Source organism: Asparagus officinalis, chromosome 5 (genome assembly GCF_001876935.1).
Source record: "Asparagus officinalis chromosome 5, Aspof.V1, whole genome shotgun sequence".
NCBI lineage: Eukaryota > Viridiplantae > Streptophyta > Magnoliopsida > Asparagales > Asparagaceae > Asparagus > Asparagus officinalis.
Window position 1 is genome coordinate 76,951,443 of NC_033798.1, and position 15,613 is coordinate 76,967,055.

The window sequence follows — 15,613 nt, forward strand, 5'->3', positions numbered from 1 at the left end:
GGCTGGGGTGTGCCCTCTTTTTCTGATGTGACCAAATTGTCGAAGGGGCTGTCCATAAATTAACTCCTCCATGTTAACAGTCGTCGAACCTCTGCCGTAAGATCAGGACGGAATAAAAAATCATCCAACGGCCCACAGTCATCGCATCATCAAAAAGAAGAAGAAAAACAACAAAACCTGAAAGACCAATCAAACCCTAATCTATAATCCTACATTATTACCCCCTCTTTCCTTCGCTTTCATCAGAGAGAGAGAGAGAGGAGAGAGAGCGAAGACGGCGAAGGAGAGAGAGAGGGAGAGCGATGTCGGACGAGGAGCACCACTTCGAGTCGAAGGCCGACGCCGGCGCTTCGAAGACCTACCCCCAGCAAGCGGGCACCATCCGCAAGAACGGCTACCTGGTGATCAAGGGCAGGCCCTGCAAGGTATAATTTCTTCCTTGGGGATTCTCTTTCGATGGACTTCGTAATTTGACCGGAGATTTCTGGTTTATTTTGAGTTGAGGAGATTTGTACTGCTTAGCAGCCGATTATCCGTGGATCTGATTATTAGTTCGATCTTCCGAAAACATTTTTTTTAGACAGAATCGAATTAATTATTTGGAAGAAGCAGAGCCGTAATTTGCTGAGCCGTCGTTCGCCGCTCGAGATTACTACTCTCTTCGATGGAGCGTGGTTGTCGCCTCGACCTTCTAATTTGCATATGGATGTTATGCTGTACTCATGCTCGTATAAGTATTTTGTTGAAATCTCCAATCGTTTTACATGTATTTTCAGCGCGCCGCGTATTGTTGTATTCGTGCTCTTTTGTGAAAGATTAAGATGCTGCACTACTTCGTACTTAGGGTTAGTTTGGTATTGGCTTTTTTCAGGGTGCTTTTGCTTTTTTTTTTTTTTTTCAGAAGCTCTCAATAATGGTGTTTGGTGAAAACTTGTTTTGGCATGCTTAAGGCGGTGCTTTTAGAAGCAACTTGATGGTGTTTTTAACAGTAGCTTCTGTTTTATTTTAGTTTATATACCATACATACATTTTATCTTTTAACAATGATCATTAAGCATAGTTCTATCAAGCACCTTTCCTTCTTCTTAAGTAGTTTTTGATATTTGATTACCAAATTGAGCTTATATAAGTTGCTTCTATAAGGTGTTTTTATAAGCAGCTTATTGCAAGCTCTAGCAATATCAAATTAATCTTTATGTGATCCCTCCTAAATTAAAAAAAAAAATCCAATTTTACCTTTCTCTTCTTTTACTTTCTTATTTCCTTCTTCAACTCTGATAAACCCATTAAATACTCTTCAACTACCTTAATGTTTTTAAATACTAAATTTTGGCGAGGATTCATCTCTTTTTTGGTACTTGAAGGTATAGATTCTCCCAACAATTCCTGAACTGCTAACTTTGTAGCATGAATTCACGTAAGCATTTGGGTATATTATAGCACTAATTTGGCAATTTCCTCATCACAATTTTTTAGTATGAAGTCAAAACGATTTGTTAATAAGTATATAATTTGATGATTTCTGATGTTTTAGTATGAAGTTGTGATAAAGCATCTAGTTCCAGCAATAACTTTGTTTCTAGGTATTTACTTTGGTAATACGCAATTTGTCTTGTGGTCTTCAGTGATGTTGGAACTTTTGAAGATATACTGTAATGTCCTTTAATATGCCTGTTTGTCCCTTCCCCAATGCTCCTGGACTGCAATTTTCTCTTCACCATCTATTTATCCAATAAAAGCTTGTTTGCTGATTCAGCAGTTGCATTTTTATGCAGGTTGTTGAGGTTTCGACATCCAAAACAGGCAAGCATGGTCACGCCAAGTGTCACTTTGTGGCAATTGATATCTTCACTTCGAAAAAGCTTGAAGATATTGTGCCTTCCTCCCATAACTGTGATGTAAACCATCTCCATGTTTGATGCTATCAGAATATAGAATTTATATGCTTGGATCCAGATGATTTAATCTATCAAATTAAAAATTTGCAGGTTCCTCATGTTAATCGCACTGACTATCAACTCATTGACATATCTGAAGATGGTTTTGTATGTCTACTTTTAATTATTATTTTTAGTCCTTGTTGGCTTCAACCTGTGCAGTTTCTGGGGTTTATGATCTGAATTGGAGCTCTATCTTATAGGTGAGTCTTTTGACTGAGAACGGGAACACAAAGGATGACCTGAGGCTTCCCACTGATGACAATCTCCTTAGCCAGGTTAGTGCAGTTGCTTTTGTCGTACTTAATAAATACCCAAAATTGATTGACGTACATTTCTCAGTAGATTCAGTATGAAATGTTCCTTTTGCAATGAATATACAATCTTTCTTATATTGTTGTTTCCATGTTTTTCAATATTTGTCAGTGTATCTAGATGTCTAGAAGTGGAAACATTTTCTGTATGCTGTTTTATGCTTGTATTATTATGTGGATGAAATGATGCGAGGTTAAGCATGCATTGTTTCTGTGATGAACTATGAAGTTCGTATGCACACAGGTCTGTCATACATGGTATTGGTTTTGCAACCATCTACTGCTTCCTATGTGGCTTGTTTTTTGAATGACAAGGTTCTCATGTATAGGCCCTCGTGGTATTTGGTTGTATGGATGATGCTATCTGGTTAATATTTTCTGGCTTATCTCTGAGAATAACAGATTGAAGTGGGGAAGCTTTTGTCTAGTAGTTTCTATTTGGAAATTGATTATAATGTTTACTCAGGATCCATGTCATGTATAGGTCCTCGTGATATTTGGTTGTATGGATGATGCTATCTGGTTAATATTTTCTGGCTTATCTCTGAGAATTAACAGATTGAAGTGGGGAAGCTTTTGTCTAGTAGTTTCTAATTGGAAATTGATTATAATGTTTACTCAGGATCCATGTTAACCTGTGCGTATAAAATGTTAGATGTTGAAAACTTTTAGGCAAGTTAAAATAATAGATCAGTAATTGGTTAATTGGCATACTGTCATTTTTGTTGGAATCAAGTCCATGGTGGATCATTTTTTTCCCTCTTTTGAAGACACCACTTTAAGATGTTACGCCACGTTTGGTACTCAGTAATTGAGTGAAGTGAGAATGAAATGGAGCAAGGAATGGGATGGAATTAATGTGCGAATGGAATGCTCATTTCCATTCTCATGTTTGGGTGCGATTAGATAATGATGTGGGAATGAGCATATTTAAAAGTTATGTATATTTTTTATTCCCACCTTAGTCCCCACCTAAGTGGAAATGCCCATTCCCTAACAGCTCTTTGGGAATGGCCATTCCCACATAAAGTGGAAATTTATGAGAAGTGGGAATGTGATTTCTATCTTCTAAAAACACGTCATGTTTGGTATGAAGGAATGAGAAGTGGGAATTAGCATTCTATTCCTGGTCATTTCCTCATACCAAACAAGGCATTACAGTAATCTTCCCGTGCCTTACATTGATTTGCTTTTGTCCTTTTAGAGTTCCCAAGAACTTGAAGCCGTGCTTCAAAGTAAGGCTTTGATGATGCATTTGCAGAATATTCTTGAATTAACCCCAGCCAGTGTGAATGATTCGGAAGGTACTGGCGGAATATTGTTTTCTGCTTCAAGAAAGCTTTCTTACCATCCAAGAGGCAAAACTTAAAACTGTGTTAATATTTTCAGATTTTGTAGCCCTTGTAGCAAATAAGATTGGACTTTTGGATTCTCAAGATGATTTCCCCACAATCAGAAAAGAAATCTAAACAGTTATCTAAAACCATGAGAGGTTATATAAGTAAGATTAGGGACAGCTAGTTTTCTTCTGTTACTGACTCATTATAAGATGCAAGCTTGCATGTCCTTTTTTTTCTTAACCGTATTATGAGGAATTTTGGTTGCTGTGAAACCTTGGTTTAGATTTAGTTAATCTTTTTAATACATCCCCAAGTACAAAAGTTATATAAAACTGAAAATCTGTCATAAACCCAGCCTACATAATCTAGCTAACATGTTTGTCCATAATAAAAAATAAATATGATAGTGGTTCCTACATAAAATGCTTTAAATATTTAAAGTCTATTTTGGATTTTCGGAGTGTACACAGATCGTGCAAGTGCTTCTCTAAATTATTGTATTTTGTAACATTTAACAATTATTGTTGACATTACAACATATTAGATTTCTTGGATGAAGTTGCATTAGTATCTGGCTTCACTATCCCCCAACAATTACCCATTTGGATAATTTTGCTAAATTTTAATAATAATCTATGGTATCTAAGCCTCACAGTTTCATGATTACTATTTATTGGTCTAGCAAAATCTCATCATTATTGGATAAGTAAGGTTGAATTTAGATAGTTTAGATTAGTTAGCTTTTTGCATGTTTCATAGTGTGAATCCTTTCAGAAGCTGGAACCAGCCACATTTTACATTTCATGCGAAACCTGGTGAAACTTACATGTGTACAAAAGGCACAAATCGTGATGAGAGTGTGGTAACTCCTAAGGAAGATTTCTTCCTCTCCCATGACTTCTCAAAATAAAAAATAAAAAAATAGAATGCCAATGGTCGGTATATCTTCATTCTTTAAAGTGATAAAAGAATTGAGTAATAAACTAATTTTTAACAATGGTTATCCTTGTTTTCACTTTCAGAATAAATTGTGGATCTTTCATATGGAAAGTGAAATTGGTTTTTATCTAACGTGACAATATTTTGGATGCATTTGACTTCACAGTAGCTTTTTACACATTCAACAAAAGAAGCATCAAAAGTGATTGAAAATAAAATAAAGTGTGCATCTGAATCACCTTCAGTACTTTTGATGTTTGTTATTTAAAGATGTTAGATGAAATTGTGATAAGAGAAATGCACCCAAATACCACGATATTAGATACAAATAAAATTTTCAATTTCCTTATTACTCACAATTCTTTTTTTCATTATAAAGTGAAAAAGTGGGGATCACTACTATTAAAACTTAATTATTACTCACAATTCTTTTTTCACTTTTGAAAAAGAAAGATATAAGATAAATTGACTATTAGGATCCTTGGTCTTTTTTTTTGGTTAATTTATTTTTTTATTGAGACATCAAAATGGAAGAAATCTTCGTTAGAAGGCTTTAATTCATTGTATCATAAGAATACTTTTTGACATGTTTATTTGCCTGGGGTGTGCATGGAAAGAAGACGTGGCTGGTTCTAAGAGGATTCACCTCCTCAAAGAATGACAACATAAGCACTTGTTAAATATATGAATACAAATATCAAATGTACTTTAACATAATCCTGTCGTGAGTTGAAAAAAAATCCTTAAAATTACTATAATTAATGGCCATCTGCATGAAATAGTGTTATTTGTGGTGCTTACCTCCATCAAATATTTAAATGCTACCTCGGGAGGATGGTGATGCTAAATTATTTGCTGGCGCCGAGGGCATAAGCTCAGATGTTCTGTGAATGCTGTTTCTATTGCAGCTATCATCTGGAAATAACAGAATGTTTTTTGTGCTTGTACTTGTATTTATCTGGATATGAAAATAAATCCTATACTAGAGTTAATCCTGATGTCAGTGGCTTCCCTTTTCTTCACTCAAATTTACTACTTTCTTGGACTTTCCTTAGATAAAATTATTCTTTTCTTTCCTTTTCATATTTTGGGATTGGGATGATCTCTTAGATTAAAAAATTGTTGTAGTATATGGTTTGTGGGGATCATGCAACTTCACAGATGTATTATGCTGAAATGCTAGTTGTTTTTTTTATAGTGAGCTGGTTTAGACAGATCCTCTGTAGTGTTGCATTGTAGATTGGTACCAGTTGCCAAAGGTGAATGGTTTTTTCCAGTATAACTAAAAATCCATACTACTTTATGAAGAACGAGGTGTGGGTTAAAAAAATCGAAGGAATGATGGATAAATCCTCATTCCTCATTCTATAGTTGTGTTTTTAGGGAATATTGTTGCTTGTTTAGGATAAATTGGAACTTTCTCAAGCAATTTGGAATATTGTTGCTTGTTTAAGATAAATTGGAACTTTCTCAATTAATTTGTAGGAATGGATATTTGTCCATTTCCTTCCCTCATTAAATGCATCAATTCTCTCTCAATCAATCAGTATTATAAATCCAACTTTTATCAACAAAGAAACAAGTCCTTTTAGACAATATAGTGTAAACAGTAGAAAAGTTGAATCAACATTCAATATTAGATGGCTTAATCTTTAGAAAATACCTTTGATTAACAACATGGACGTATGTAATGGGCAGGAGCGAAGGAATCAGGGAGCATATAATGAGGATCTGTCTATCTCTGTACCTACGTAAATTATGTAATAAAAAATGTTTTTCTCTTTAAGAACTTAAAATGAATATAGTTAAATAGTTAAAAAGACTGATAGATATGAAATTCAATAAAATGCTCCATAGAGATTGTGTTGAATAAAATTGTAAAATTTACGATTGGAATGAGCAATATACTCTGACAGCTCATGAATTTTTCTTGTAGGTTTTTTCTAGCTAGTTACCTCTCAAAATAATGAAATATATATACTTTTTACTATATTTCAGAGTACAAATACTTTATACATTGTTTTTAGATAACATGCATTATGCACTTGCTTGCCTGTTGGCTAGTAGCCTTTAGTAATCTTGTTTTTCCATAGTGTTAATCCTTTCTTTTACATTCGCCGATCTTTAGTTCATTAATAGTTAACTATGTAATCAATAACTCTGTTAATTACTATATCTGCATATCAAGGGTGTCATTTGTCTTCTCAGTTATACCAGTGTTTAGGACATCTGTTCGTAAAGTAGTTTTAATTTCCTTTGGGTGCTCTTAAACTTAAAATTTGATAAGTTAATCTAGGACGGACTGGTGTTAATTGTTACGAGGTTCTTTGGTTAAGAGGATCTCAAAGGCATGGAAATCCCTCCTCGCACCCAGTTTTTGTTTTTGATTTTTTATCATTAAAACCATCTCTAGTCTTCCTCTGTTATTTAGTTTTTCCCCCTTTCTCTAGTTTAATTATCCCTTCATTCAGTTTAGTTTCCCTGTCACCGGACACTACCCTTTCTCATCTCTGGTAAGTTCTTCTAATGGAGGTTTATTTCTGCATGAAAAAGGTTGGAGTATAAGTTTGACGTGAAATATGATAGTTATGTCACCCTTCCTCATCTCCTGTAAGCTTCTTCTAATGGAGGCATGGAAAAAGTGTGAATATAAACATGAAATAGGATAGTTACATTTGTATAGGTCGGCCCCAAATTGTCGGGGGGTTGTTGCCAAGATATTTCTTAATGACTCGCAGTGATCAAGGATGGCTTTGGAAAAAGTCTGATCCCTTTGCAGACCCCTTCCATCAATAGCTGATTGTTTGCAATTATTTATGCAGTATATTTATATATGACCTTCAATAAATTCGTGCTGTTTAATAATTGAGAGCTTTTATGTTTTTGTCGTGCAGATCAAGGATGGCTTTGCTGAGGGGAAGGATCTGGTTGTGACTGTCATGTCTGCTATGGGAGAGGAACAGATCTGTGCTCTGAAGGAAATCGGCCCCAAAAATTAAGCCTTTTATAAGCTTTTAATATCAGAACGACATATAAACTTCTGCTATTAAGTGTAATCTGATAATAGATCTTATATGTGAGATGTTAAGTTTGGTCGACGGATATCTGTAGCTTTATGCATGCAAGTAAATGACGATGACCTGCTTCCTGGAATGGACCTGTGAAATGTTGGACGCCTCCAGAACAAGATTGCTACCCTTTTAAGGTTTTATAAAGGCTATATTGCTCTTCACTATGTTTTCCTCTTTCAATTATAGTAATATGGTCATGCAATTCTTTTCTTTTTGTTTCTTGGTCTGTTTTACTTCTTTTTCGCGTTTCTTTCATCTGCTAGTGTATTACGCTAAGTAGTGATGAGATGTCAAATGCATGTTTTGTCTGTCTGGCTTAGATTAGTTTTCTTTGCAGAAAGTCTTAAATCTTAGAAAACTATTTTCATGTATTCTTGTTGTGATAAACTTTCCATGCGGTAAGTACAGGTGATTTTTTTTTTTTGGGGTCAATGAAGCTGTATAATTTTTTTTGTGCTTGCTTGTTATGTGTAGAGGCGGATAACCTGCAATTATTTCCCTTGGCACAGCGTAGTTATCGCGAGCTGGTGTTAGCTTTAGGGACTAATTGAAACAGGATGTTGAAAATCACCGGCTTTCATCTGAATAGGAGGAAAACTTTGGGTTTATGAGCAAAAAACCCTGTACTTGTTTGAAATTAGGCTCTAACTCTTTTTCCCCACCTTTCGGTTGAACTGCTTGCAGACATTAATTTATCAAATGGATGGAGCTCCTTCTCAGCAGTTAATTAGTTTGGCTTTTCTCTTGTGCTCATCTTTTTATTTTGTTTGCTTGTTTTATTTCTTCTTTTAATAGATTTGGCGTACTTGTTAATCGTGTAATAATAATAATAAATTACGATTATTTCCTTTATATTTACATTTCCTTTGTCTATAACATATGGAATGATTCAACGCTCCTAACAGCAAAAGGAAAAAGTCAAGATATTCATTTTATATATAAAGCTAAATTTTGTTGAAAGTCCATGTGGCGGTGGCAAAAGAGAGCTAACAAAACAAGTCAAAGACATCCTCTTCATTCAAAATTATGCTTTACAGTAGAGATATTGTTTTTTCATGGTATGTAACTCTTAGCTGAATAATTAAAAGAACATCTGATGGATTTCGAGAGGTGAATAAATCTTGAAGCAAAAAAATTTGCATTCTTAATGTTGCCCAAATTTTCTGAAAATCACATTAGCGTATTCAAAGAGGTAGGGAAAATGGTCAGATAATAGGAATCAGATCCTGTTCCATTAGGTGATTAGTATCATTTGATTCACATCATTGACACATGGCATCATTTGATCTTATCATTATATCGGGCTGTCCAAAAACTTTATATCTTATAAATAATTAACATATAATTGTTATATGATCGAAGGATTAGGGGATACTAATAGAGGGTTTGCATCATTCTTGTACCAAGAGAAGATAAAATAATGACATTAACTCACAGGTACAAAAGAAGTTTTTTGTTTAAAGGATGTAAGGTGAAGTCAATGGCAAGGGAATGAAACTTATTTTGAGAAATATGCATTCGCACGCGAGCATGATCATGAATTATGACAGCAACGTTTCTCTAGAAACAATTATTATCGCGTTAATTACTCCCAATCTTCTAGTATGATCATTAATTTTAATATTAACTAATTATTTTATGATATTTACACGTGAGCTCCTGTCCTCAGAGAGTTCATTAATAAGGATTTTCAGTCAAAGTTTTGACAATAGGAAAGGCATAAAAGATCATCATCCCATCATATGCTTCAAACCATTACAATGTTAAAGGTTTGAGTCTTGACTTTGGCAATTCTAGAACCAGAACTAAAGTTGTTCATATTGCATTACCGTTGACAATCCATTTATTCAAACTCCCACCAAATTTCACGCCTTTTCTTTCCTCCTCCATTTATTGGTAGTCAACCATAAAGTTGTTGTGCGCGGCGCGGAAGCGGGACAACCAAACAGACGTGTTTCGAGAACCAAATCAAACAAACGTCGAGATGAAGGCCAAACAAATCAAAACAACGGCACAAATCCAAACACAATAGTTTTACGTGGTTCGGCAAATTGCCCACGGGACAAGAAGGGGATTGAATTTTTACTAATAGAGAAGAATAGTACAAACTGAGCTTACAAAACGCTCAAACCAATCAACTAATCTCACCAACAAATCTCTTAATCTCTCCAAATAAACCCTCAAACAATTGCTCAGAAAAACTCTCATTTTACTGTGCTCCAAATATCCCCAAACCAATCTCCAAACAAAGCCAAATGGACCCTAATTCGTATGTTGGTATTTATAGTAAATACCAAACCCAATAAGAACAGGAAACACAAAACATGCCCTGACCCGATTGGCGGTCGACCGTCCAAAGCTCGCGGTCGACCGTGATCCAGCGACTGAGACCAAATTCGCCTACAGGGTCTCGCGGTCGACCGCGCCAAATCCAGACTCCTACTCTGGCTTGTGCACGTTCGCGGTCGACCGGCCTTGCGCCGCGGTCGACCGCGCAGCTCCCAAACTGACTCCTGCGGATCCCAACATCTGTTCTTCACCAAACTTCTTCACGGTTTCTTCAAAAGTATCCTTTTTTTAATCTATATTTATTTATTTATTATTTTCTGTGCAGAAATTGCCTTGTGTTTCGACTATACACCTTTGATTTCAAAGAAATAACACTACGGATCAAGAAACCTATTGCTCGAATTTCTTTTATTTTATTTTATTTTATTCTTTTTTTAACAAACCGGGGCAAGGTGTCCAGGGGATTTATTATTATTATTATTATTATTATTATTTGAAATAGGGGATTTATTATTTGGATGTACATGTAGAATACAAATAAATATATATCTTTTTTCCCCCAGAAAATCCTTTTTTTGTTTCTATACACTTAACCATTTGATGTATTCCTTTTTTAACCTCCAATTTGAAAGGTACTCTCCAATTGGCTCCTTGGGGCTGACTTAATCAAATTATTACTCTATAAATATTACATTCATTCATTAATTCTCTCTCGAAAATGGCTTCTGGTTCTTCTCCTTATCCCTGGCTGTTGTTCTATTTGTCTTCTTGCTGCCTCATCCTTTCTTCTTCCTTCTGTAACTGTAGAGCTCCTCTCTCTGACCCTGACTCATTATTAGATGATATTACTCTGGATACGTTGAGGGATTCTTTAACGAGGCAGGAGGATTCAATCGTGTTCAGCCTCATTGAGAGGGCGAAATACCCGTACAATGCCCCCACGTACGATCCTTCGTACCTGGGTGACTCTTTGAACCGATCCCTGGTTGAGGTCTTCGTTAGAGAAACAGAGGCGGTTCAGGCCAAGGTCAGATTTTTTTTTTTTTTTTACTCTCTTTCTCCTCATTATTTGTTTGGAAAATTCAGTGTATTATAATCCATTTTCATTAGTAGAATGTTTGGTGAATGGGCGGGAGTTAAAATCCATCTGTTGTCGAAATGACCAAAAAGACATGGGGATGATGGTGAGTTGTTAAATGAAGCCTTAGATTTCGTGAAATCACAAGGAACGTAATCGTCTTTTTCTAGTCAAATGGCCTATAAGCTACTTTGGCCATTTGGCAAATAAACTTTTTAGAACGTAACAAGCAAAATAAGAGGAGCTAGGACAGCGCACAAACGGAAGGCTAGAACAGGCCTTGAGTCCTAGAAATGTAACGAGCAAAAAAAGAAAACTCCTTTTATTCAAACATCATTTTTTCGCCGAACAAAGTCGAACATTTGGTACGGATCATTGGAAAAGCCTTACGCCTTCCCCCAGATTTTCCCTTTGCTCCAATGATTCTTCGTTTTGAAACTTCATCCAGCACGAACGTATTCCTTATGATGTAACCCAATTTAGATCAACTAATTATGACAGTTAACGTGAATGTTAACCACCCGAAGTTAATAAGAACGCCCTGAGAGGCCTATATGGATAGGATATAATTAAGTTCTAGCTAGAAATTTTGATAACAATGCATCTGAAATTAATTTTATGGTAACATGTCGAGTTGAGAAATGAAACACCCTCTCTTCTTCCTTCATGTGACTTGGTCTTTGGATATCCAAGCAATCAATAGCCCACCAGGAAACTCCTTGACAGAGACTCCAGAATCGAGTAAAACCACATGACTGGCTCACCTAAAAACTCAAGTCATCGTGCGTTTGGTTTTATTTTCTTATATATATTCTCCTTCTTTATACCGTGCTAAAGATACACAAGAACAGCTAAAAACTGTGTCATTTTTGTCCAGCCTGTTTGTCCGGCAGTACGTACGGTACAACTATTAGAAGCCGGCAACCATGCCCATGGAAGAAAAACTTCTGACGACCGATGAAAATCCTCTGAACATTTTACACGGAGCAACGGTTAAGACCAAAAGTCTTCAAAACTCCATACCATGAAATTAGGGACAGATCTAAGGTGGGGGGCATTGAGGGCACGTGCCCCCGTCCACATTTTAATTTTTTTTTTTTTTTGGGTGAAATAGGTAGAGTTGCAAGGATGCCCCCCACTGGTTTTAAACAGTTGCCCGCCCAAATAGGTCCAAAGTCAACTTAAGCCGGCTATTAGAAATTCATACTCAATCCCAACAACAAAAAACCATACTCAAGTTCTTCTTCTATTAAAAATTTATATTATATAATCTATTAATTATTTTTATTATATACATGTGCCCACATGGGGAAATTTTTTTTGGATCCGTTCCGGTACGAAATAACTTATTTTTTAAGGCAGGAGCGTTAGTTTATTGACGCACCAGGTCCTAGGAAATATTTGGCGGCATCCAGCCTTCATACTCAATGAACAATTCCTTACCAAATTCACAGGCAATGAAGATCCTAAAAATTACGGTTTAATTTTTACAGGCTGGGAGATACCAAAATCCTGAGGAGTTGCCATTCTTCCCCCAAGGTTTACCTCTGTCACTGGTACCTCCTTATAATTTTTCACAGGTAATTAATCAATCAATCTCCTTGAATCTTCTCTTCTCTTTTTTTAATTTATGAGCAACCATTCTTCTGAATCTTCAAATTGAAGTTCATAAAAGAGGTGGCTAAAATTCATCATGTATTTGGACGATGTTGCAGATACTTTACCCTGTTGCCGCGTCTGTAAACGTGAGCAGAACAATCTGGGATATGTATTTCAATGATTTGCTTCCTTCGTTTACTTCTGAAGGTGATGATGGTAACTACGGACAAACATCAGCATCAGATCTTGTATGCTTGCAGGTATGAATGATATAGATTAGCTTCTTAGAGCATCTCCAACAGCCTCCTTATCTCATGTTCTAGACTAAATATAGGGAGTAGAAAGGGAAAAAGTTACTCCAACATGCTCCGAGACTAAATATAGAGAATAAGATTTGGTATTCTAAATCAAGGATAACAAAGTGACTCCCCATATTTAGTCTCAACATATAGGGAGCATTGTTGGAGCAACTTTTTCCCCCTCCTACTCCTTATATTTAGTCTAAGATATGAGATAGGGAGCCGTTTGTGATGGAAGAAAAACTTCTGACGACCGATGAAAATCCTCTGAACATTTTACACGGAGCAACGGTTAAGACCAAAAGTCTTCAAAACTCCATACCATGAAATTAGGGACAGATCTAAGGTGGGGGGCATTGAGGGCACGTGCCCCCGTCCACATTTTAATTTTTTTTTTTTTTTGGGTGAAATAGGTAGAGTTGCAAGGATGCCCCCCACTGGTTTTAAACAGTTGCCCGCCCAAATAGGTCCAAAGTCAACTTAAGCCGGCTATTAGAAATTCATACTCAATCCCAACAACAAAAAACCATACTCAAGTTCTTCTTCTATTAAAAATTTATATTATATAATCTATTAATTATTTTTATTATATACATGTGCCCACATGGGGAAATTTTTTTTGGATCCGTTCCGGTACGAAATAACTTATTTTTTAAGGCAGGAGCGTTAGTTTATTGACGCACCAGGTCCTAGGAAATATTTGGCGGCATCCAGCCTTCATACTCAATGAACAATTCCTTACCAAATTCACAGGCAATGAAGATCCTAAAAATTACGGTTTAATTTTTACAGGCTGGGAGATACCAAAATCCTGAGGAGTTGCCATTCTTCCCCCAAGGTTTACCTCTGTCACTGGTACCTCCTTATAATTTTTCACAGGTAATTAATCAATCAATCTCCTTGAATCTTCTCTTCTCTTTTTTTAATTTATGAGCAACCATTCTTCTGAATCTTCAAATTGAAGTTCATAAAAGAGGTGGCTAAAATTCATCATGTATTTGGACGATGTTGCAGATACTTTACCCTGTTGCCGCGTCTGTAAACGTGAGCAGAACAATCTGGGATATGTATTTCAATGATTTGCTTCCTTCGTTTACTTCTGAAGGTGATGATGGTAACTACGGACAAACATCAGCATCAGATCTTGTATGCTTGCAGGTATGAATGATATAGATTAGCTTCTTAGAGCATCTCCAACAGCCTCCTTATCTCATGTTCTAGACTAAATATAGGGAGTAGAAAGGGAAAAAGTTACTCCAACATGCTCCGAGACTAAATATAGAGAATAAGATTTGGTATTCTAAATCAAGGATAACAAAGTGACTCCCCATATTTAGTCTCAACATATAGGGAGCATTGTTGGAGCAACTTTTTCCCCCTCCTACTCCTTATATTTAGTCTAAGATATGAGATAGGGAGCCGTTTGTGGAGCATTGTTGGAGCATTTACTCCTTATTTGGCTCCTTATTTTCAAGGATGAAAGATTTGCTTCTCAAATATAAGGGAAACCTAAGATCATTCTTGGAGATGCTCTTATTCTTTACCCAATCATGACGTACTCGTGTGATTAATTAAATTACCGTTACCTACTTTTATTTTTTGAATATTTTTTGGCAGTTATTATCCAGGAGAATCCATTATGGTAGGTTTGTTGCCGAAGTGAAGTTCCGAGATGCTCCGAACGACTACACCCCCGCAATCCGCGTGCAGGTTTATTACCCCTCACAAACTTTTCTAATCTCTAATAAGTCCGGCCTCCAAAAAGCCTGGAAATGTCACTTAAAAGACGTAACACCCTGCATTTTTCTGAAACTTTCTTAGATAACCTTCAACTTTACGGAGGTTATCCGAAAAGATTTTCGGGGGGTGAAGTGACGTTTCCAAACTTTTCTTGGAGGGTTTTCTCAAGATGGGTCAAACTTCCTCGATCCTCAAGAAGGATTTTGTGGAGTTCTCGATCCCAAATATTGAAAAAAGACGATGAAGCCTTTTCGCCCACCCCCCCGCTTTAACACAGGACAAGGATACATTGACACAATTGGTGACCTCCGCGAGCGTCGAAGAGATGGTTCAGAAGCGGGTGAAGAAGAAGGCCATGGTGTTTGCGCAAAATGTAACGTTGGAATCGAAATGCGGTGTGAATGACACGGAAGCCGTGTATAAAGTCGATCCGATGGTGGCTTATCAACTTTATAAAGATTGGGTTATTCCTCTAACCAAAGTCGTCGAAATAGAGTATCTTCTTCGTCGTCTTGATTGAATTCCGTCACATTGTTACTACTCTTCCAAAGCCATCGGAATAGAGTAGCTTATTTGTAAGTTGTTACAGCTACCTTGCCTTACAAAGGCAGGTGTGCTGACGTTTCATACAAAAAAGAAAAAAAAAACAATAATCGACTAAATTGTTGATTTTGTTACTACTTTTCCACAGGTTTTGTTTCATTATTGAGCAGAAAACAAGGAACATCCTATCTCATAGTTTCTGGTTCTTATTATACGAGGTGCAGATGCCAACACTCGAAAGGAACTAATGGCCAATTTTGTGAGCGAAGACATCATAGAATGTTAGGCATCAAGAGTTTACGCAATAAAAATAAGATATATTTTATTTGAAAGAACTAATCCTGATCCATTTACCAAGAAAAAAGGGGAAAAAAAAGTGCTCAAACGCTACACAAAGGGACAATCAATGCAATCATGCATCGATAGGAAATTCTTACAAACTATTCTACGTAGAAAACCACATA

The 15,613-nt window shown here is 36.3% G+C and overlaps 2 protein-coding genes across 3 annotated transcripts in view; both read left to right on the plus strand.

Annotated features, from left to right (window-relative positions):
* The window catches only part of LOC109843989 (eukaryotic translation initiation factor 5A-2-like), a 10,183-nt gene extending 2,418 nt beyond the window's left edge, over positions 1–7,765 (plus strand). The window contains exons 1-5 of one of the 2 annotated variants that reach the window (XM_020412998.1): positions 199–425; positions 1,776–1,898; positions 1,989–2,045; positions 2,141–2,215; positions 7,425–7,765. In XM_020412998.1, coding sequence (XP_020268587.1) covers positions 303–425; positions 1,776–1,898; positions 1,989–2,045; positions 2,141–2,215; positions 7,425–7,529 — 483 coding nt within the window. In that variant the 5' untranslated portion in view covers positions 199–302 and the 3' untranslated portion in view covers positions 7,530–7,765. Of the gene's footprint in view, positions 1–198; positions 426–1,775; positions 1,899–1,988; positions 2,046–2,140; positions 2,216–7,424 lie in introns of those variants that run through there. The other variant, XM_020412999.1, reaches the window with a different exon arrangement.
* Positions 10,609–15,396, plus strand: LOC109842039 (chorismate mutase 2-like). Its single transcript, XM_020410956.1, has 5 exons — positions 10,609–10,917; positions 12,462–12,548; positions 12,684–12,827; positions 14,484–14,576; positions 14,884–15,396. The coding sequence occupies exons 1-5, from the start codon at positions 10,609–10,611 to the stop codon at positions 15,124–15,126; spliced, it is 876 nt and encodes a 291-aa protein (XP_020266545.1). The 3' UTR covers positions 15,127–15,396.

Excerpts from the sequence above, each read along its gene's own strand:
- LOC109842039 (XM_020410956.1), top strand. The coding sequence starts at position 10,609 with ATGGCTTCTGGTTCTTCTCCTTATCCCTGGCTGTTGTTCTATTTGTCT. Across the intron at positions 12,549-12,683 it reads CTCCTTATAATTTTTCACAG|ATACTTTACCCTGTTGCCGC; the intron begins GTAATTAATCAA and ends ACGATGTTGCAG. Across the intron at positions 12,828-14,483 it reads CAGATCTTGTATGCTTGCAG|TTATTATCCAGGAGAATCCA; the intron begins GTATGAATGATA and ends ATTTTTTGGCAG.